The sequence below is a fragment of the Stenella coeruleoalba genome (genome assembly GCF_951394435.1).
Source record: "Stenella coeruleoalba genome assembly, chromosome: 2".
In the NCBI taxonomy this organism is placed as follows: domain Eukaryota; kingdom Metazoa; phylum Chordata; class Mammalia; order Artiodactyla; family Delphinidae; genus Stenella; species Stenella coeruleoalba.
Window position 1 is genome coordinate 11,833,645 of NC_137147.1, and position 23,893 is coordinate 11,857,537.

Below are 23,893 nucleotides of genomic sequence, written 5' to 3' on the forward strand. Positions count from 1 at the left end.
GTAAGGCCACCAGTGGGTAGGAATGATGCCATTTATGTCACACTCTTCCCACAGTATACATTCTTACACATAGTTTCATAGATGTTCAGTAAATATTTGGTGTATAAGTAACTCAAATCTACAGAATCAGATTATGGTGTTTTGAGCCCTTAACAATAGTAACATCTTGTTGTATTTATTAACTTTTTGAATGACATCACAGTTCATTTCATCCTTACAATCACCCTTTGAGTGATTTGTTAACCAGCAAAATTGAATAAAGTCCAGGGACATAAGAGGGGAGAGTTAAGTCCTCTGGTTATCAGTTTACTGCCTTTTCCAAAAGAGGGTGCTATTGGGTAAAATTTCTTCAAAGTGAGCTGCTCTTAATGGGTTTTATTGGCCTGCTCTGAATAAAAACTTAACTGGATATTAAAAACCCAGGAAAGGCTATTGCAGTATTTTGTATGTAATAATTGTACATTAAGGAAGTACCTCGGTGACATAAGCCTGGATAGATGTTCTGTAATTCTCTTAGGGATCTCTGATTTGGGACAGGTGTAGGGGTTATTATATTTAATGTAAGCAGAAAGAAAGATGACAGTAAAAGATGGGATAACCTTTGGAAAGTTGTGAGTTCACTAGGATTGTGAGTGCCAAAAGCAAGGCGGGTATCAGAATCCATTGCTTGTTGGGTTGGAGCTGGACAAAATGACTTCCAAGATCCCTTACAACTTACAAGTTTATGATAAATTACGTCTTAGAGTTTTAGCCTCGAAACACAAAGTTGCAGGCTATTTTTAAATTTTTCTTAAGCTGACATACCTTGTTTAGCCCAGTTCTGTGTTTAAAATGACTGCCATTTGTTCAAAGTCACCTTCACAGGAAGGATGATTGAATTAACAAACGCAGGGAGGACGAAGGTCAGAGGAACTCTTCAAGTTTCTTTGAAATCTAACTTGAATTTAATGCAATAAAATGTAGGGAAGGTCAGATTCATAGAGACAGAAAGTAGAATGGTGGTTACTGGGTGGAGAGGGGGTTATTGTTTAATGGGTGTGGAGTTTCGGCTTGGGAAGATGAAAAAGTTCTAGAGATGAGTGGTCGTAATGGTTGTACAGCCATGCAGGTGTACTTACTACCACTGAACTGTACACATAAAAATGGTTAAAATGGTAAATGTTATGTGTATTTTACCACAATAAAAAAAACATAGGGAAGAGGTTTCATCTTGTTAAAGTATCTAAATACTTTGAATATAACTTGCATTTAGTGCAGTAAAATGTAGGGAAGGTATTTCATCTTGTCAAAGTGTCTAAATAGATAGAAACAGTTTGACTTTTATTCTTTTTGTTTAAAGCCATCAGGCCAATTTACAGGTAGAGTCATTGCAGGAACAGTTGAATGTGGCATCGAAGCAAAGGGATGAAACTGCACTACAGCTTTCCATGTCTCAGGAACAAGTAAAGCAGTATGCTCTGTCACTCTCCAACCTGCAGATGGTCCTGGAGCATTTCCAGCACGGTCAGTTGTATGACCAGTCTTTCATTGAAGAAGAGTTATTGTACGGTTGACCCTTGAACAATGCATGGGTTAGGATGGATGCCTACCCCCCATGCAGTTGAAAACCCATAACTTGAGTTCCCCCGAACTTAACTCCTAATAGCCCACTGTTGACCAGGAGCCTTGCTAATAACATAGTCAATTGACACATTTTTTTGTATGTTATATGTACTATATACTGTATTCTTACAATAAAGGAAGCTAGAGAAAAGAAAATGTTATTAAGAAAATCATAAGGAAGAGAAAATACATTCACTGTACTGTATTTATTGATACTATAAGTTTATGTCATCTGTTTACAAAATGAATTGTCTATTAGTACCTACATCAGTATTCTCTTATATGATAGAAAACCCTGTAGATATTATACATATTACTAACACTAGACATCAAAAATGAAATGTGTGAAAAAGAAATTCATATTTAGGTATAATGATTCGTGATTGATAATGAAGAAGTAGCAATATTATTGCTTTATGATAGCCTAACCTTTACACTAATGAATGGTTATAAAATTTTTATGGTATACAGTAATATAGTCATATTCGTAATATAGTACTGGAAACGTTACATTTTTTTAAAAAACCGCTTACTTGTGATGATGGGCTGATATGCAGTTTCTCCAATTACAAGAGAGAGAGGCATACCTTATGGTAATGTGATTCTTTGGAAGCAAAGTTATAAAACAGTAAGAAAACTAACATATTGTTAAATTTATATTATCACTCACCTTCTGCCTATGTTAGGATAGACTAGTATCTATATGTATTTCAAGCATTCGTCACATAACCTTTTTCTTAATGTTTTTGATATTTCTAGTCTATGTGGTTCATCTGCTTTTTCAAATTGTCTCAAATCTCCAAAAAATGTTTCCAGTATATTTACTGAAAAAAATCTACATATGGTGGACCCATGCAGTTCAAACCTGTGTTGTTCACAGATCAGCTGTAGTTTTGGGAATTTTGGCTTGAGTGCTGTTTTAGATTAGGCATAGGGAAATCTTTGAAAGGTTACCCACTTGTAGGGGGAGAAGATAAGTAGCCATCAACAAATTAGACTTTTCTTACAGTTAAGAGTAGAGAACATAAACTGTATATACTAATTATTAAAAAAATTATTTTAGTGTCATATTATGATACTTTAGTTAAGGCGAGAGGTGAGGGAAGTATGAGGGTAACATAGTAAGGATCACATGATAAAGGGGAATACAAAGGAAGAGAGAGGCACACATAGGAAAAAAAAAGATAGGTGTTGAGATGTTGGTTGGAGGTTGAATCCACTAAAGAGAGTTAATCATCAGTAATTACTCTTTTGAAGTATTGATTAATTTGTTCTTAGCTGTTCATCTATACTTGAAGGTAACTGCATTTTTCTAGTTCAGGTGGAAAGTACTCTTCTAGGCACATAGTAATAGTGACCAGAGCACACGTACCCCGATAACCAAATACGCTTTTTCACATCTACCTCCCATCATCAGATTTACCCCCTTTAGATCATTCACCCATCCATTTGTCAACTCGTACATTCTGTAATTACTGGCAATGCATGAACTGCTAGTGAGGGGCAGGCGGTTAGAGGATGTGAGGCTAATGAAGCTAAAGAAGTTACAGTTAAAAAAAAAAAAAAAAAAAGTTACAGTTTTGTGCCTGAGCAAAACTTTACATTTGTACATACGTACATGTCAGGGTTACTCCTATGGTTGAAATTTTGAATTTTACACGTAAGAATTCTCTAGGTCTGCTCTGTATAATACTAGAGTAGACATGTGTACAAAATAGTATGGTACTGAGGCCATAGAGAAAGCTTTGCTAAAGAGGAAATATTTGAGTAGAGTTCTGAAGGGAGGGAAAGTTTGCAAGATGGACAAGGTGGAGAAGGATTTAAGCAGAGGAAAGTGATCTCATTACTTTAATTCCAGTTAACGTCATCACTAAGGCATATATAATTTTCTTGTTAAGACATTTGAACTATTTTTGTTGAATTATTAAAATTTCAAGTGGTTTAAAATTCTAATTTTATCACACAATTACAAAATACTAATATGACTTTTTTTTCCTCTTTAGAAGAAAAAGCTATGTATTCTGCTGAACTAGAAAAACACAACCAACTTGTTGCTGAATGGAAGAAAAAGGCAGAAAATCTGGAAGGAAAACTTGTATCATTACAGGTTGGTTGAAATAATTTACTCTTGTAAATTTTATTATGCACAAAACAGTTACTTGTAGAATTTTTGTCTTGGAAATAATCTCCTAAACAGTTAATTTTTTTTTTTCTAAACAGTTAATTTAGTAAATATTGTCACTGAGGCATAACAGTGAATAAGATATTCAGGATTTCCCTCATGTTACTTATAGTTTAGAATAGACACAGCAAATACGAGATTTAAATTTTTAGCACAGGTGGGCATTTTAGAGATCACTAAAAAAAATTAGTGTAAAATTTTAACTGTATAATTTTCTGTTTTCAACAAAATATATTGGGTATTTTATTTCACATGGATTAAAATAATGTGTATTATCCCATTAGATCTTTTTCTTTTGCACCCTTAATTCTTTTTTTTTTGCTGTATCTTTTTTTTTTTAACATCTTTATCAGAGTATAATTGCTTTACAGTGTTGTTAGTTTATGCTGTATAACAGAGTGAATCAGCTATATGCATATGTATATCCCCATATCCCCTCCCTCTTGTGTCTCCCTCCCACCCTCCTTATCCCACCCCTCTAGGTGGTCACAAAACACCTAGCTGATCTCCCTGTGCTATGCGGCTGCTTCCCACTAGCTATCTGTTTTACATTTGGTAGTGTATATATGTCAGTGCTACTCTCTCACTTGGTCCCAGCTTACCCTTCCCCCTCCCCGTGTCCTCAAGCCCATTCTCTACATCTCTGTCTTTATTCCTGTCCTGCCCCTAGGTTCATCAAAACCATTTCTTTTTTTTAGATTCCATATATATGTGTTAGCATATGGTATTTTTCTCTTTCTGACTTAATTCACTCTGTATGACAGACTCTAGGTCCATCCACCTCACTACAAATAACTCAGTTTTGTTTCTTTTTATGGCTGAGTAATATTCCATTGTATATATGTGCCACATCTTCCTTATCCATTCATCTGTCGATGGACATTTAGGTTGCTTCCATGTCCTGGCTATTGTGAATAGTGCTGCAGTGAACATTGTGGTATGTGACTCTTTTTGAATTACGGTATTTTCAGGGTATATACCCAGTAGTGGGATTGCTGGGTCATATGGTAGTTCTATGTTTAGTTTTTTAAAGAACCTCCATACTGTTCTCCATATTGGCTATATCAATTTATATTCCCACCAACAGTGCAAGAGGGTTCCCTTTGCTCCACACCCTCTCCAGCATTTATTGTTTGTAGATTTTTTGATGATGGCCATTCTGACCGGTGTGAGGTGATAGCTCATTGTAGTTTTGATTTGCATTTCTCTGATGATTAGTGATGTTGAGCATCCTTTCATGTTTGTTGGCAATCTGTATATCTTCTTTGGAGAAATGTCGATTTAGGTCTTCTGCCCATTTTTTGATTGGATTGTTTTGTTTGTTTGATATTGAGCTGCATGAGCTGCTTGTGTATTTTGGAGCTTAATCCTTTGTCAGTTGCTTCATTTGCAAATATTTTCTCGGATTCTCAGGGTTGTCTTTTTGTCTTGTTTATGGTTTCCTTTGCTGTGCAAAAGCTTTGAAGTTTCATTAGGTCCCATTAGTTTATTTTTGTTTTTATTTCCATTTCTCTAGGAGGTGGGTCAAAAAGGATCTTGCTGTGATTTATGTCACAGAGTGTTCTTCCTGTGTTTTCCTCTAAGAGTTTTATAGTGTCTGGCCTTACACTTAGGTCCTTAATCTATTTTGAGTTTATTTTTGTGTATGGTGTTAGAAAGTGTTCTAATGTCATTCTTTTACATGTAGCTGTCCAGTTTTCCCAGCACCACTTACTGAAGAGGCTGTCTTTTCTCAATTGTATACTCTTGCCTCCTTTATCAAAGATAAGGTGACCATATTGCACCTTAATTCTTTAAAATATTTTTCTCTTTATTATTATGCTGTATTTCATGCCTATAAATATTATATATAAGAAATAAATAAAATGAACCCCATGAAGAGACACCACAGTGACTTGCTGTTTGATGTAGGATAAACTTTTCTGAGTCATAAGTAGACTCTGGTGATAGCTGGTAGAAAGTAATAAAATTTATGTATCTGTCGTTAGAGGTGAATATGCTGTTTAGGCATATTAATATTCTAAACAATTGAAGACATACTTCCATAATGTTTTAAAATTTTTACTAAATGTTGAGTGACTGGAAAACAATATTTAGATAATACGTATAAAATATAAGAATAGCAATACAGCAAATACCCACGTACTCACCAGCCGGTAAAAGATTGTCACCCTTTGAAGTTCCGTAAGCACCCCTCCACATCTCCTCTCCTTCTTACCACCTTTTATGTGTTTTACCCCCTTGTTTTTCTTTATGGTTTTATCACATAGATTTGCATCTTTTTACAGTACATTGTTTGGTTTTGCATATTTTTAAACTGTATGAATGGAATTCTGAACTGTATGTAAATGGAATTCTTCTGAGGCTTGCTTTTTTTGCTTAGCATTATGTTCATGAGTTTCAGCCGTAACTGTGTAGTTACTGTGTTAGAAGTTTCATTATTTTCACTGCTGTATTCCTTGTGTGAATATGTAATTTATTTACCCATTTTCCTGGTAAAGGACATTTCCCTTATCTGCCATACAAACAATGTGGTTATGAATTTCCTTGTTTATATCTCCTGGTGCACATGTATAAGAGTTTCAGGTGTGTATCTCGATTGGAATTGCTGAATCATGGGATATATATGGGCAATTTCAATTTTATTAGATTTGGGGGCAAATTGTTTGCCCCCAAATCTAATAAAATCTAATCACTTGTGCTGATTTTCTCCTACCAGTGGTACTAAGAGTTCTTGTTCTACATCCTTGGCAATGCTAGCATTATCAGAATTTTTTAAAGTGTTTGCCAATGTGGTAGGTGGGAAGGGCTATCTTATGGTTTTAATTTGCATTTCTAGTAATGAGGTCAAGCATCTTTTAATATGTTTTTTCACCATTTATGCTTACTTTCTCATTAGCTCATTAACACATTAAAAAGACATTTTATTTGATGCGCTTGTTTTCAGTGGGCCAAAATATCTAGCCGGTCATACTGTTAGAAGTCCAGATCTTCTTTTTAAACTAGCTCTATTTAAAAATTTTTTTAATGTAATATATATTTAGAAAAACAACAGAATAAATCAGAAGAAACTAAGAGGGAATTAGTAAAGGTAAAAGTTGAAATTAGTGAAATAAAAAGCAAAAATGTGGTAGAAAGAATAATTAAATCTAAACGTTAATTTTCAAAAATGTCTTAGTGTAGTTTTTTTAAGCTTTACTTATTTCTTAAATATAAATGCTGTGAGGTTAACAAAGTCATTTGAAAGTTTATTTCAATTTCCTTTACACTAAATTTAATCTTGTTGATTTTGTTTAAAATTTTTTGTTTTAGTCTCTCTTTGTATCAGTTAAGGTTCAACCTGAGAAGCAGAACCAGTAGGATGTGTATGTGTGTACACATATGTACACATACACACATACATATACATACACATATACATTGATGTATATACCATATATGGATACCTGTGAGGTTTGTTACAAGGAATTGGCAACATTGTGGGGCCTGGCTAAGCAAGTTAGGTAGGTTTGGCAGTCAAAATGGGAGGATCACATCATAGGCAGGCTGGAACTCATAGGCGTGGGCCAAAGCTGTTGTCCACAGGTGGTTAGGAAAAAAAATCACAAGCAGGATGGACTCTGTGGGCATGGGCTGAAGTTGCTGTCCACGGATGGAATTTCTTCTTTATGGAGAAACCTCAGTCCTGATTTCAAGGCATTTCAGCTGGTTCAATTAGGTCCGCCCTGATTATCCAGGATAATGTGCCTTCCTTAAATTCAGCTGATTTGAGCTTTGATTACATTTGCAAAATACCTTCACAGCAATACCTACCTTAAGTTTGACTGGATAACTGGGGACTAGCCTATCCAAGATGATACATCAAAAAAGCTGTCACACTCTGATTCAAGATGATGAAACTTGACCTGACATTTACGTGGGTGAATCCTCTAGAATAGCCAAGAAAATTGTGTGAAAGAATAATGATGAGGAGGGACTTGCCTACTAAATGTCAAAATAGAGCCATAAATCAATACCATATTGACTAGATTAGTGGAACAGAAGGAGAATCCAGAAATGGAGCCCAGGTTATATTTGAGAATTAAATTTAAAACTAAACCCTAAACTACTTTCAGTTCAGTGGGGAAAAGGGTAGGAGGTTATCTAATAAACAGTAGATACAACCGGCTGTCTATATGGAAGAAAATGAAATTGGACCCCTATCTTACACTATATACAAAAGTAAATTCCAACTGTATTAAAGCAAGGATTCTCAGCTGGGAGTGGTGCTGGAAATCTGGGGGGTCTTTTTGGCTGTTACAGTGACTGTGGGTGGGTCTTCTGGCGTTTAGTGGCCAGAGGCCAGGAATGTTGAAAGAACTCCTACTGAGAAATACTATTTTATAGATATGAATGTTAAAAAAGAAAAATACATTCCAAGAAAATCTAGAAAACCAAGTGTGCAGTTCAGGGCAGGGAGGAGCCTAACCTAGACTAAAACTCAAGAATCAAAGTAGGACATGTGTGACTGTATTTGTAGCGCTGATGACAAAGGGTTCATATCTACTATATAAGGTGCTCTTACAAACTGATGAGAGAAAGACAGCTCGATGGAAAAATGGGCAAGATATGCAAAGATTTTTGCACAAGAGCAGATCCAGCTGTCCTATTAACATGAAAAATTACTCAAATTCACTAGTATGTATTATAGTTAGAGAAATAAAAATTAAAGTAATAAAGTAATAATGAAACATCACTTTATACCCATCAGACTTGCCAAAATTAAAAAAGAACATTTGTTGGGACTTCCCTGGTGGTGCAGTGGTTAAGAATCCGCCTGCCAGTGCAGGGGACATGGGTTCGAGTCCTGGTCTGGGAAGATCCCACATGCCATGGAGCAACTAAGCCCGTGTGCCACAACTACTGAACCTGTGCTCTAGAGCCCACAAGCCACAAACTACAGAGCCCGCATGCCACAACTACTTAAGTCTGTGCGCCTAGAGCCCGAGCTCCACAGCAAGAGAAGCCACCGCAATGAGAAGCCCACGCACCTCAACGAAGAGTAGCCCCCACTTGCCTCAACTAGAGAAAGCCCATGCGCAGCAACGAAGACCCAACACAGCAAAAAAAAAAAAAAATTTGTTGCTATATTTCTTGACTTTTTGTATTTTTTTTGTAGTTTTTATTCTTATTATTGTCATTTTTTAAACTTTTGTCACCATGTTGTCTTTAAATAGCATTCTCTTTTTTATTTAGTTTCTCTGAAAGAGACATTATTGTATTGTGAAGTGTGGGTTCTATCTTTGATACTTATTAGTATCAAATGAACTTGCCCAAGGTCACAGAAATACAGCTTCTTTAGCTGAAAGGGATTGACTGACGTTAAGATGTCTTCCAGCCCTATAGTTTGTGAAATAGTTTTTGCATGCTGCTTTTTAATGAACTTTTCTTCCTCAGGAGCGTTTGGATGAAGCAAATGTTGCGTTGGATTCAGCATCAAGACTTACAGAACAGTTAGATTTAAAGGAAGAACAAATTGAAGAACTTAAAAAACAAAGTAGGTTCTTTTCCTTTTCCTTTTTCCCCTACAACGCTAGTATTGAATCAGATGTAGTTTCCCCCCATGCATTGGTACAGTCGAGTGAGACCAACTGCCATTAGTTTGTGACTTCCATTTCCATCTCCCATGACCAGTTTGCTTTGATTTCAATCTGGTCCTAGTGAAACCAAAGTCATAAGTTGGCCCTGGCTGTCCAGTTAGTTTTCCGGAATATTGAGGCAGTCCAGTTGTGCTGTCTGTCACCCTGTTGACCATCAAAGGGATTGATTCGACTGACTCGACTTGTCATGGTATAACTTTTCCCTGTTCAGTCCGTGGTCATCTTGCCTAAAGCTGTCTGATATGCTAGAGAAGGCAGTGTTCTCAAGTAAAAGAGTAACTTTTTGTGGAATGAATGTCTGGCTATAACTAGCTGTTTATGATTATAGATGGTGCTTTACATGCAGGCATGTATTTTTTGATGCTTGTAAATTATCTCATAGGCCCTGTCAATTCCCGAGGGTGAGTCCTGTGTTTAGGATTATCAGTTGGGCCTCAGATAATCAGGTGGTTCATAGTGCTCTGTTAACTCTTAACTGCTGACAAAGATGGCATGCTCTCATTTAATCTCTGATGTAACAGTCCCCAGGAAGTTGAAGCTATTCTAGGGCTACATTTAGTAGATAATGATTAAAGGTTATTGGAAAGGTGATGGGAACCTAGAAATGTGTCAACTTTAGGTGTCTGGGTTAGGCACAATAGTACCAAGGCACGTAATGAAGTAATTAAGAAGTACCCCCTAACATGAAATAGAGTTAGAAGTAGGAAAAAGTAGGAGATGGTACAGCACAAATACCATCAGACAATAAAACAGGGACTTGGACATTACAGAGGCAAGTAGACAAATCACCGAAGTGTGGATACCAAAGGACAAGCTGAGGAAGTTGGCCTAAAACCAGCAGGAGACAGGAGATGAGAGATTGTTAGGAATAAAAAATAATAATAAGATCATGTGAGGTATTGTCCTCAAGAAAACTTGATTCTGCGGCAAATTAGTGCCCAACTAAAAGTCCTCTGCTTTGTAAGATTCGGCCAGCCTTAGAACTCTAAATGTAATAGAGGGGCTGGAAATGGACAATAAGGAAACAATTATATATTGAGTATCATGGGCATTTTATATAACATATACTGTATTATTTAGTCTTCTCATATTTTATTTACTCTTTACAGGAAACTCTAAAGTAGGTAGTATTAGTTCCATTTTATAAGTTAAAGAAACTGAGATTTAAACTGATCTTTTATCCTTGACCAAAGTTCATAATCTTTCCATGTTACTGTATTTCTTCTTGTCAGGAAAACAGTTGTTTATAATCTGACTTGTATTTTGTTCTGTATATCTCCTTTGAAGATAGGACAGTATCCACTGTGCTGTGCCCTAAATATTGAAATGGTTGCCCTTACCCGCAGGCAGTGTTTGTTGGGAAAACAGTCTAGTTAGGTTGAAAGCCAATGTAACTACAACATTATCTAGAAGACATACGGGCAACCTGGAGGAGACGTACTGAGCACCCAAGGTTTTAGCCAGGGAATTGATATCCTAGGGAAGGGCTAGACTAATGAAGGTAAAAAGGCAGTATTCTGAAGCAACTCCTTGGTCTGTGACAAGGTTGCTATATATGTCATGTTACTGTAATATTTAAGTTCACATACCTTTTTAGACAACTACCTGTGTCATTCCCAGTAGATGATGGTAAGATAAAAAATTCTATGACTTACTGTAGTTGCTAAATGTTATCAGAGTCCCTGCACTACTTAGTAAGTTGTTTAGGCACCCATTTAAATCCTCAGTAGTAGAATATTTTTAGATTTTGATTGTAAATGGCAAGGCTTAGGTGGCCTAGGCCCCTATTCATGTAAAAAGTTACCAGTAATAATTCATTGTAAATACATAGGAACTTTGGACTCATTTTGTAAAGTTAATATTAGCCACAGAAAAAGCTCTAATTATGCTTATACAACTGGTATTTGAAAGGGCAGGCGAGAGGCCAGTGTTGCACAGACAGGAAGTGGGGGTAAAAGGACAGACAGTTCTGTTATGTCTTTAAGTCATTCTTGCCATTTAAGCTCTTCTTAACAGTCTGTTTTCTTTTATTACCTAAGTGCTTAATATTGCTTTTAGATCTCTAAACACAAATGTGATTTTATTTTATCAAAGCTGCACTCTTGATTTGATAATATAAATAAAACTTTGATTGGCTTGGTTGTTTCAAAAGAATCACTGTATATTTTCTTTCATAGATCATTAAGTACTTTAAATGTTGATTGATGTTGTAATACTGTACTTTATTTTTAATGCAAAACTTGGCCAGACAGCAAAAATATTTGCCAGGAGAAACAATTTTGAAAAAGACAGATTGGCTTTTGTTGCTAGAAAGTACATAGAGACTTGAATCGTAGAGGCAAAGTATTGTTTTATTTCTAAGCATCTGTAGACTGTCGATGATTAGTTGATATGCAGTTTCAACATTTAAACAATATTAGGAAACTCATTTTAAAAAGTGGTATTTTATTTGAAATGCTTGATTATGTAATTGCCACCAGAGATGAGATGATTCAGTCTGGTCAAACATAGGAAAAGGGAGTTATTGCTTATAACACCAGTATTAAAATAGTAAATTGTCGATGATTTCAATCATTCTTAGAGTCCATAACTGTCAGTGCCGTGTATGTGCAATTGTGGTTTTGAGTTCCAAGTATTTACAGACTTTGTATGAAGAGTATGAAGATGCCTTAATCAGGCATTAAATACTTAATGAGAACCAACTACTTGGCTTCATGTTAGATGCTGTGTGAGAGACTAGATAGGATCCCTTTTTTTTCAAGGAGCTTAGTTAACGAAGTAACACATGACATAGATACACCATAGGTTCATAGTTTAAGACAGTGGTGCTCAACTCTGGTCAGACAGTGCATATTTAGTTCTCCAAGAATCCCATGAAGGGTTAGGGACATTCCATGGAGGAAAGAAACTTGAGCAGACAGAGCTCTAAACTAGTAATAGGATTTTACTCCCCAAATGTAAGTAGTTCTTTGTCTTCTCCCCCTCATTCCCCCTGACCCACACACCAAGGGAAAGTAACAATGAAAAGAAACCCTAAGATCCTATAGGTGCTACGAGCTTCCCTGGTGGCGCAGTGGATAAGAATCTGCCTGCCAATACAGGGGACATGGGTTCGAGCCCTGGTCCAGGAAGATCCCGCATGCCGCGGAGCAACTAAGCCCGTGTGCCACAACTGCTGAGCCCGCATGCCACAACTACTGAAGCCCACACGCCTAGAGCCCATGCTCTGCAACAAGAGAAGCCGCTACAGTGAGAAGCCTGCGCACTGCCAACTAGAGAAAGCCGGCGAGCAGCCACAAAGACCCAACAAAGGCAAAAATTAAAAAAAAAGATCCTATTGGTGCTATATTTTAATAGATAATGTTGGCTGGTAGAAGAATTACTCCTTCCCTTCCTTGTAGAAGTTATTCTTTCAACATTTTACCTGAAAGTCTTCTTTTTCAGCGTAGTTCCAAAGACTTATTTCACATGCCATCCTATATTTTATTAATTTTGTTCAAACTTAAGACATTCATTAGTCCTCTATGAAGCAGATAGGACAGTGCCTTTCATTAACTATTCTGAGTTGATCAGAGTGCAGAATTTCTATGGAATTGTCGTTCATGGGAAAATATACTACCTGTGGAAACCTGAACCATGAAAAGACATGTTATCTCCCTATATTCATGGCCAAATTTAACATTTTCTTTCTTTCGCTTATTATTCTCTACCATCATCCTTGAGATAAATTCCTGCTTAAGTGAAAACGATTGGATAAAATTGAAATAGCAAGCACAAAAGAGTTACTGTTTTGATAATGACTTTTCAAAAGGGTGGTAAATTTTATGGTACACCAAGAAAAATAAATTTTCATAAGCAACACAAGTTTAGATTCTAGCACTGGGGAAGTCTTTTGGTCTGTGTGCCAGTTTATAGCCATATCTGAAGGGGCCCCATCACTGATTTTTTCTTATTTTAAGAAGGTTTGGTGACTGCTTTTAAAAAAAAGTCTTCTATGAGTTCAGAATGGAAAATTTCTTTACAGTGTTTTTTTAAAGAAAATCTAGAAGAATGTATAAAATAAGCCCCAGTAAACCAACTGTAATATGAAGCATAAAAATGTATTTTAAAACTACACATATAAAAGAAGTTTAAAATGTTTTTCATGGAACCGCCTTTATGGTGTTGGATGGTAGAGTTTTTATTTTAAATAAAGACATTCCGTTTTCCAGGACACGATTTATACAAGAAAACATATAATGTCCTGTTGAACATAGGCCAGATACATTCCCAGACGCTTTGTTACCCAAACCTTTTGAGGGATTTCTTTATAGATGTTTTTGGCAGAAGTGGTGATTTTAGAGGAAACATATAAGAAATACCAGATGCAGTTTTCTGAATTGCCATAAATAGTTAAAAAATTATTTGTGATGATATAAACATCTGGGTATACTAGAAAATGTCAACATTTTAGTTAAGAAAAAAGCTATGTCAATTAGGTAAATAATTAGGCCCTTTTCAACTTAATGGTTGTACTTTTAAATGTATATTTTATTAATTCTTCTAGATATAAAGGGAAAAGCAAATTATGTAGATATGAGAATTTTTTGACTTTGTTTTGTGTATTTTTCCTCTTATGAATAATATGAGTAATTCATAATATAAATCATTTATTCTTTTCTGACCTGTGTTCTATTCTCAGATAGTCTCCCTTCCCAGAGAAAAGTCAGGCATTCTTTCATTTATCGCAGATTCATTGTTTTGTGCTGTGTACCAAGCACTATAATAAGTACTAAAGATACAAAGATACGGGACGAGAGTTCTACCTTCAGGAGGTTTATAGTCAAGCAGAAATAGGGGAAGACTACATGTAGTCACATACACGCAGCAAGCTATTTCAAAAGGAAGAAGCAATCCATTCTACTTCTTGATGGTGGTGTAGAAGGGTAGAAAAGGGTAGTGAAGGGTATACTTGCCCTCACTTGAATGGTGAATACGTACAGTGAAGCAGGCAAAGAGTTCGGGAAGAACATTCTAGACAGGGAGGAATTCGTATGAAACTGTCTGTCATAATTTGGAAACTGGCTGAAGATCTGGTGGACTAATAACATGTGTGTGTGTGTGTGTGTGTGTGCTGTATTGGCGTGGAGTGCCGAGAAGGCAGAGGTGGGAGTGAGCTGCTGTGTGAAGAAATGAAACTATAAGTATGGATCACAAACAGAAATTGTAAACTGGGGCCCAAATTATAAAGGAGCAATTAGGACTAAGTAGAGACTGGTGAATTGGAGAGCTTCTTATAGGGGGCAACAAATTCTCAGCTTCACTGAACTGTTGTTGTGTAGGAATGTGGGTCCAGGGTTGCCAGATCTTCAGGTCTTTCAAGAGTCACCAAAAATGTAGACTTATGTGAAATGTTCCAGTTTTTTAATGTGACGTGTAATTTAAGTTTTTCAAAAAACCCTGTGTGGTCTGAACAAAACATTTCTTTGTATCAGATTTAGTCCGTGCTAATTTGCAACAGTGAGCTTTCAGAAATGGGTTGAGGTTTAGTCTGTAGCCTAGAAAGTCTTTGTCATTAATAAATATCAGTATAAGTATATAGTGATGATGATATTCAGTAAGTGGCAAAATTATTATAATGACTTTACTGCTCACTGACCCAATTGTGGCCCTTTCTTTTGAGATATGGCAGGTCTGTGTGAACCTTTAAAAATTAAATATATAACTTGACTCATAAGCAACTGACAAAGGATTAATCTCCAAAATTTACAAGCAGCTCATGCAGTTCAATATCAAAAAAACAAACAACCCAATCCAAAAATGGGCAGAAGACCTAAATAGACATTTCTCCAAAGAAGATGTACAGATTGCCAACAAACACATGAAAGGATGCTCAACATCACTAATCATTAGAGAAATGCAAATCAAAACTACAATGAGGTATCACCTCACAACAGTCAGAATGGCCATCATCAAAAAATCTACAAACAATAAATGCTGGAGAGGGTGTGGAGAAAAGGGAACCCTCTTGCACTGTTGGTGGGAATGTAAATTCATACGGCCACTATGGAGAACACTATGGAGGTTCCTTAAAAACCTAAACATAGAACTACCATACGACCCAGCAGTCCCACTACTGGGCATATACCCTGAGAAAACCATAATTCAAAAAGAGTCGTGTACCAAAATGTTCATTGCAGCTCTATTTACAATAGCCAGGACATGGAAGCAACCTAAGTTGAATGGATAAAGAAGATGTGGCACATATATACAATGGAATATCACTCAGCCATAAAAAGAAACGAAATTGAGTTATTTGTAGTGAGGTGGATGGACCTAGAGTCTGTCATACAGAGTGAAGTCAGTCAGAAAGAGTAAAACAAATACTGTATGCTAGCACATATATATGGAATCTAAAAAAAAAAAAGGTCATGAAGAACCTAGGGATAAGACAGGAATAAAGACACAGACCTACTAGAGAATGGACTTGAGGATACGGGGAGGGGGAAGGGTAACCTGGGACAAAGTGAGAGAGTGGCATGGACGTATATACACTACCAAATGTAAAATAGATAGCTAGTGGGAAGCAGCTGCATAGCACAAGATCAGTTTGGTGCTTTATGACCACCTAGAGGGGTGGGATAAGGGAGGGTGGGAGGGAGGGGGAGATACAGGAGGGAAAAGATATGGGGACATGTGTATATGTAAAACTGATTCACTTTGTTATAAACTAGAAACTAACACACCATTGTAAAGCAATTATACTCCAATAAAGATGTTAAAAAATTAAAAATAAAAAAAGAAACTTGATTCATAATATTCAGTCTTTAAGAAAATTTGTTTTGATATGGAAAAATGCAGTACAAATTATCTGAATTCTAATGTATTAAAGGATTCAGGGAGGACGGTGGAGAGGGAAAATAAATTTGATCTGGTTACATTAAAAATATTTACATAAAATCTCTTTCAAATGCACATAGTAACTCTAATTTAACTGTACAAATAATCCAGTAGACTTAAACATTGATATTTCAGTTTAATCACAGATTCTAATCTATTGAAATTCAAGTTAATGAGGTTATACTGTATTAATAAAATTCTTTTCTGTGAGTTCATTGCTAGGAAGTGGAGTTTCAAAAATTACTTTTTACTCTGCAATTAATAATTATAATTATGGAACAAGAAAGCATTCACCATATACTCTAGACCTTAAAATTCCGTTGAAATGGTTGAAAGGAATTGAGTTAAAAGACAAAGCAGTTGCTAATATGTCTTTTTTTTTTAATTTATTTTTGTTTATTTATTTTGGCTGCGTTGGGTCTTCTTTGCTGCACGTGGGCTTTCTCTAGTTGCGGCGAGGTGGGGCTACTCTTTATTGCAGTGCGCAGGCTTCTCATTGCAGTGGCTTCTCTTGTTGCAAGCACAGGCCCTAGGCATGTGGGCTTCAGTAGTTATGGTGCATGGACTCAGTAGTTGCGGCTTGTGGGGCTCTAGAGCGCAGACTCAGTAGTTATCATGCACGGGCTTAGTTGCTCCGCGGCATGTGGGACCTTCCCAGACCAGGGCTCGAACCCATGTCCCCTGCATTGGCAGGCAGATTCTTAACCACTGTGCCACCAGGGAAGCCCACTAATATGTCTTAACTTCCAATATAAATAAATACAAGGTGCCTTTAAAAAATATCATTTGGATACTCTGGTTTCTCTCAAGAGCAAATAAATCTTTTGCCTTTTACTAAAGATTTCCGTGGAGAGAAACAAATCTGAGTGTTCAGTAAATTTTTTGAGGCCTTGCTTTGGCAGGGCTAGAAAAAAAAATCGTTTGGTGTTATAATGAAAGTGATCTTGTATAAGTTGAAATTCTGTAATAAAAAGACTGTCAAATTTCTAGCCTTTGCTTTAATTATATTTAATTGACTGAAGAGGCTAAATTTCCTTATATTAGATTTAATATATCAGATTTAAATTTATTTTTTAGGTAGCCAGTCCAAGTAAGACACAAGACCCAGTTTATTTACTGACATATCTATAATAAAATCATATTTCTAACATTCTTTTTTCCTTGCGTTGACTTCTTTGCCATAGTTTGTAAAGATGACAAATAAGGTAAATGGAGGAAAAGTTATCAGTGTTAATGCTAACCAAAGTGGTACATATTATCGATAATGGTTAGGGCTAGGTTGAAAGTTGATATTTTAAAAAATCAGATGAATGAATACTAATGCTTTATATAGAACTTTACTGGTTAAAAATGTCACATTTAATCACTCAGTAGATTTCTCTCAAAATCCTTTGAGATAAGCATGCTCATTTTACAAAATAGGCATCAGAGTCCAGCCCTGGTGACAGGACCATGATTCACATCCAGGTCTTGTGACAAGACCATAATTCACACGCAGGTCTCCGGACACTCAAGTCCTGCTCCAGCCATCTTTCTTTTCTCAGTCAGGTGACTGTTAAATAAACTTGAATCTTGTCCAAGGGAGCTTAGTCATAAAATAGCCAATGACTTTGTAAGGAGTGTGACCTCACTGTACAATGCTCTGTGAAGACAGTATTAATAGTGCGGTGTTACTAATTGCAAATAAAATGTAAAATTATGATGTACTAATTTGTTGTAGTCACTTACATTTTATGTTAAATTTTGATATTAAATCAAGTGATGAAGATCATGGTACCATCTCTAGGTATTACAGAGACGAGGCTCTGATATGGTTTTAGGATGTCAGATATTCAGAGTAACTCTTCCCCTAAACTAGACCAACCTCAGTTGCTTTATTGCTCAACTTTAAAGTGTACCCCCACTGCCCTTTCTTTCCCGCCTAACTTCCAGACAATTATTTTGGCATGTTTTTAGGTTATTTCACAGGGATATTGTATTTGGCTAAAACCCCATTTCTGAATAACTATGTTTTGCCTGCCCATATAAATATAATTCTGATTTCAAATTGTGGTTTGAATTAGTGTGCAGTTTTTATGGAGAAATATTGAGAATCTTTTGTGGGAGGAGAATAGGTGTGCCTGAGGAAAAAGAGAAATCTGTAGGGACCTTTGAAGTCAGTATTTGCCTTTCTTTTCTTTTCTAAATCTTTCCTAGTTAACCCATCCTTCCAGTCCCTTCCCCCAAATTCTGAGGTTGTTTTCTAGACTCAAATATCAGAACCCATTTAAACTACTGCTCGTATTTGAAATAGCCCTCTACATGTCTGCAAGGATATGCACATTGTCAGTTCTCTTTCTCATTAGCTCAGGACTAACTTGTATTCTGATAATGAGTTTAAGAAATTTTACCCTATTATTTTGGCCTTAAGGATGTTTTGATCAGACCTTTCAGAACACAGAGATTTTAATAAAAGTTATACCCATATTAAAGAATTTTCATCAAGAAAATATTTTCTACTTGAACTTTATTAAGATGGATTTCCTGATCAATTTTTCATGGAGCAAAGTTAAATTTTTCCAATTAATTTTACTAAAATCATTTTTATCAGAATCAGCTCTGTGAATTTTACTCTGAAGATATCTATCATTCAGTTTTATCTTCCTTTTCTTTTTTTAATAAGAGACAGTACAGTGTAATGGTTATATCCTGGTTATACTCCAAAGCAGTGCTATCCTATAAAAATGCAATGGAAGCCACATTTATAATTAAAAATAAATTTAGTAGTCATGTTTAAAAAGTAAAAAGATACAGGGAGATTAATTTTAATAATATATTTTATATAACTCAGCGTATCTAGAATATATTATCATTTTGACATGTAATCAATATAAAAATCATTAACTTTAGAAGAAAGTAGTTAGGAGAAGGGAAGTCTCAGAGAAACGGAAGGTTGGGGATAGATTAAGTTTGACCTCTTCTTCTGCTACCTTTGTATAGCCTTGAAGAGAAGTGGAGGAGGATGAAAGAGAAGACTGTGACCATCTTTACTCTAGCTCTTACTTTAGTTCATGAGTGGGGTGGTTAATTCAGAACATCAACAAGAGATTAACTTACTTGCTGTTCTTCCTCTGAATAATTAAGAGTTCTACTTAATTTAGAAGGTAGTACTAGAAAAGGCCCACGTGGCACCATGGTTCGTAGTATATATGTGCCCATTAAGAATCTAAAAATGTCTTTTACTGACTCAGACTTTAGTAATAATCTTGTTCTCTCTGTCTCTGTCTGTCTTTCTGTGTCTGTCTGTCTCTCTCTTAATGTCCAAGCTTAAATTCCTCCCTGGAAAGACAGGAAAGGAAATGTTTGTAGTAGATTTTCCAAACACAAACCTTGCTTTTATAATATGGTTATGACAACCATCTCTGTTTTGGTAAAAGTTAGCCTATTACATTTTGCAGTTTAGATTTTTGCAATGTGGAAAAACCACAAACCATTGCAAACAGTTAAACTGAACATTTTGTATATACATTTAGTACTGTAAATCAGAATTTTAGTACTGTACAGACAGAATGAAAACATAAAGCAGATGAACCTGGCCTAATCTGTAAGGTTCAGAGAAAACTTCTTTGAGGAAGGGACTTGGGAACTGACATGTGAATGGTAAAGAGGAGTTAATAGGCAGTGCCGAAGGAAAAGAGCTTTCCAGGCAAAAGGAAAAACGTTTGCAGAGGTCTTGCAGTGGGAATTGAGAGTTCAGAAATAAATCATACATTTCTGGTCAATTGATTTTCAACAAGGATTCCAAAGGAATAGTTTTTTCAACACATGGTACCAGAACAACTGGATATCCACATGTACTCGAATGAAGTTGGACCCTTACCTCATACCATGCACAAAAAGTAACTCAAAGTGGGTCATAGACCTACATTTTAGAGTTAAAACTGTGAAACTCTTAGAAGAAAACATAGGAGTAAATCTTTGTGATGTTGAGTTAAGCAGTGGCTTCTTAGATATGACACTAAAGGGGCAAGCAACAAAAGAAAAACTAAATTGGACTTCATTAAAATTAAAAACTTTTGTGCTTCAAAGGATACCATCAAGAAAGTGAAATGACAACTCACAGAGTGTGAGAAAATATTTGCAAGTCGTATACTGGATAAGGAAACCTGTATCCCACTACCACTAGGAAAATGCTGCATAACTCAAAGAGTAGGTTTGTGGAAAGAGGTCAGAGTTGTCTCATGTTGGGATGTGAGTGTTTCTTGATTTGAAAAGTTGAGCTGTACTGCAAAGCATTCTCCTAATTTCTTTCAGAATGAAATTTGTAATCTAGCTTGATGTTAATAGGCATCTCCTTCGGCTCAGACTATCCATTTCTGAGGAAACGGGTGTAAACTCCATGGGTTTGCTGAGAGTTCCTTAGTCTAGGAATCCATGGTCCCATGGCATGGTTGATTATGAACAGGGTCTCTCCTGTTGTAATTCTAGACTTTGATTTTAGCACTGTTCACATTCCTAGTATTCTGCCAAGACTTTACAGATTTTGCTTCCTTTTAAAATAAATAAGAATTTAAAAATAAAATAATCTAAACATCTTTCTAAATCAGTCATAAGCTATAGTATCTTGCCTAGTGTGAGAACCAGTGATCTGAATTGTTTCTTGCAGCTTATTTACCCCAGGATACTCTGCCCTATCAGCTGCCTTCTGAGCCATGGTCTTGGTTGCATTAGCTGCTCTTCCTCTTCTTAGCTCACCAAAAAAGATTCCAGCCGGGAAAATGGAAAAAGGAAAATCTAAAATTGTCCTTTCCGGTATTTTCCCATTAAAGAGTGGCTCTGGAGATGTTTCATGCAAATGAGCAGTGGTGAAAAATCTCTTCTTTGTTGTTAAGTTTCTGAAGAGAATGAGAAAACCTTTGGTTTTTAAATGTTCTGTTAAAGAATTGATTATTTTATTGGGGGCAAACAATGTGAATTAATGCATACTCTGGCTTCTAGGTAATTTCTATACCAGAGAACCTAATTCCCTGAACCAAAGAAGAGATGGACGCAATTGAGTATTCCTAATTAGAATAAGTACATATATTCAAAATTCTCACTAAAGATGTCATAGATCTCATTATATATTCATACAGACTATTTTAATCAGTTAATGACTCTCTTTATTCACATATTTTAAAACAGATGAGCTCCGACAAGAAATGCTGGATGATGTACAAAAGAAATTGATGAATTTAGTAAATAGCACAGAAGGAAAAGTGGACAAGTATGCTCTGCCTTTTACTTTTATGTACTTTATGGGGATCACTTTTATGGTAAAATCAATTTCTACATGTAAATGTATGTGATTAAGGTTTTAAAAAACCTTTTCTTTTTCTTATATAATGATGAGCTGCAGTTAGTTTTAATGAGGGATCAGTAACTTGTCTTCTCTTGATTTTTAAATAGACTTTCCCAGCTCAAATTCTTTTTCTTAAAACCACAGGCAAGAGTTAAAACATCACCACAATATAAAGTACTTAGAAAATATAAAGTTTATTCTTACCATTCTTTTTTGTTCTCTTTACTGCCCTTAAGTGGATATATCTTGCTCAAATGCATTAGGTGTGAAACCTAGGTATACATGTAGTATATCTTTAATATTTTAAAGATTTAGATATTATGAGCAAATTTTTAATGAATGAGGAAATATAAGCATAACCATTAAGCACAAGAACTATCATCACCATTTAGGATACGGAGGGAAAAATCTGAAGTGTCTCCTTAAGACATCAACCCAGACAGGCACTGAGAATTACTAATGAGGTACTGAGCAGTTGATTATTTGGTTGAAGAAAGTTGGTGACTAGTAAGTGATGTTTTTAAAGGTACACATTTTGGGTTGTTTGCAATATTCTTTTTTTTTTTTTTTTTTTTTAAACTTTTTTTTTTTTTTTTTGCGGTACGCGGGCCTCTCACTGCCGTGGCCTCTCCCGTTGCAGAGCACAGGCTCCGGACGCGCAGGCCCAGCGGCCATGGCTCACGGGCCCAGCCGCTCCGCGGCATGTGGGATCTTCCCGGACCGGGGCACGAACCCGTGTCCCCTGCATCGGCAGGCGGACTCGCAACCACTGCGCCACCAGGGAAGCCCCAAAGATCTTTTTTTTTTTCTTTTTTTTTTTTTTGCGGTACACGGGCCTCTCACTGTTGTGGCCTCTCCCGTTGCGGAGCACAGGCTCCAGACGTGCAGGCTCAGCAGCCATGGCTCACGGGCCCAGCCGCTCCGCGGCACGTGGGATCTTCCCGGATCGGGGCACGAACCCGTGTCCCCTGCATCGGTAGGCGGACTCTCAACCACTGCGCCACCAGGGAAGCCCTGCAATATTCTTAATTAGACTTGTCAAAAAATTTTTAAAGCTACTTTAAAATATTTTAGTGTTTTTTATAACTGTTATTTAAATATGATTAAATATTTGTATGTTTAGTGTTTATTGTTTGGATACACTAGATATTGAGACAACCTGTGAGTTAGTGAGTTAGCCTGAGCTGTTTCTGCCTCCATTTTCATAGAGTCCTAATGAGAAACCTCTTCACTGGACACTTCCACACACCAAAAAATCAGCGTCATGAAGTGTTACGATTAATGGGAAGCATCCTAGGTATCAAAAAGGAGGAAATGGAACAGGTAACTGAATATTGAATGCCATTTTGAATACATTTATAACTAAAATGCTTGGTATCATATAAATTTTTTTTTTACTGTGTATTATATAACTTGCTGAATGCAATTTTCTCAATAATGTGGAAATGGAATCATGTTATACTACAGAGAAGAAGCAGATTTGTGCAGCTTGTATAATATTAGTTTAAATGTTTTGTAACTTATATGCAACTGTTCATATCAGAATGCTTCAAGTTTGAGACATGACAGTCCTCAAATTTTATTTGAAATAGTGCTTAGGATGACAGTGTATATGTAGCTTCTGTCAGTAGGAAACTAGGAATTGGACTTGGAAAACATGGTTTACTACGATCTGAAATCATGTAAAAGTGCTCTGTTTTCTTTTCTTGTGTTGATAATATTTTTCTGTTTTAAAATAATCTTTCAGTTGTTGAATGAAGATCAGGGTGGTGTTACCAGGTGGATGACTGGGTGGCTTGGAGGAGGATCAAAAAGTGTTCCCAACACACCTTTGAGACCAAATCAGCAATCTCTGCTTAATAGTGTAAGAGTTGATTTATTCCTGCTGGATATGAGCAGTGAAATGATTGTGCATCATATTCATTTGCAAAGAATTAGACTTCTTTTTCAGGTTATTTTATACAGCCCTTTTATTTTGGGGTTGTGGAAACTGAGATCCAGAGAGGTGATTCGCTTAAGGATAATAAGCCAGTTTTAATAATTTTATTGCACATATCAGTAGGTTTTATTTTAACATTTTGTTTACATGGTACTTTGATTTTTCAAAGCATTAACTGTTCCTTCCTTTGTATTTGATCATGCTGCTATCAGCCCACAATCATTTATCTCTTACTACTAAGTTATGAGATTCTTGAAGACAGAGGCTCTATTTTATGCCTGTATGTATCTACCTAGTCATTGAGCCAGTGAATATTTATTGAGCACCTGCTG

The 23,893-nt window shown here is 36.1% G+C and overlaps 1 protein-coding gene across 2 annotated transcripts in view; it reads left to right on the forward strand.

Moving 5' to 3' along the window:
* TRIP11 (thyroid hormone receptor interactor 11) overlaps positions 1-23,893 on the forward strand; it is a 68,023-nt gene that overhangs the window by 37,341 nt on the left and 6,789 nt on the right. For both annotated transcript variants that reach the window (XM_079913954.1, XM_079913955.1), the window contains exons 14-19: positions 1,340-1,503; positions 3,606-3,709; positions 9,221-9,320; positions 21,466-21,547; positions 22,831-22,945; positions 23,370-23,486. In XM_079913954.1, coding sequence (XP_079770080.1) covers positions 1,340-1,503; positions 3,606-3,709; positions 9,221-9,320; positions 21,466-21,547; positions 22,831-22,945; positions 23,370-23,486 — 682 coding nt within the window. The remainder of the gene's footprint in view (positions 1-1,339; positions 1,504-3,605; positions 3,710-9,220; positions 9,321-21,465; positions 21,548-22,830; positions 22,946-23,369; positions 23,487-23,893) is intronic.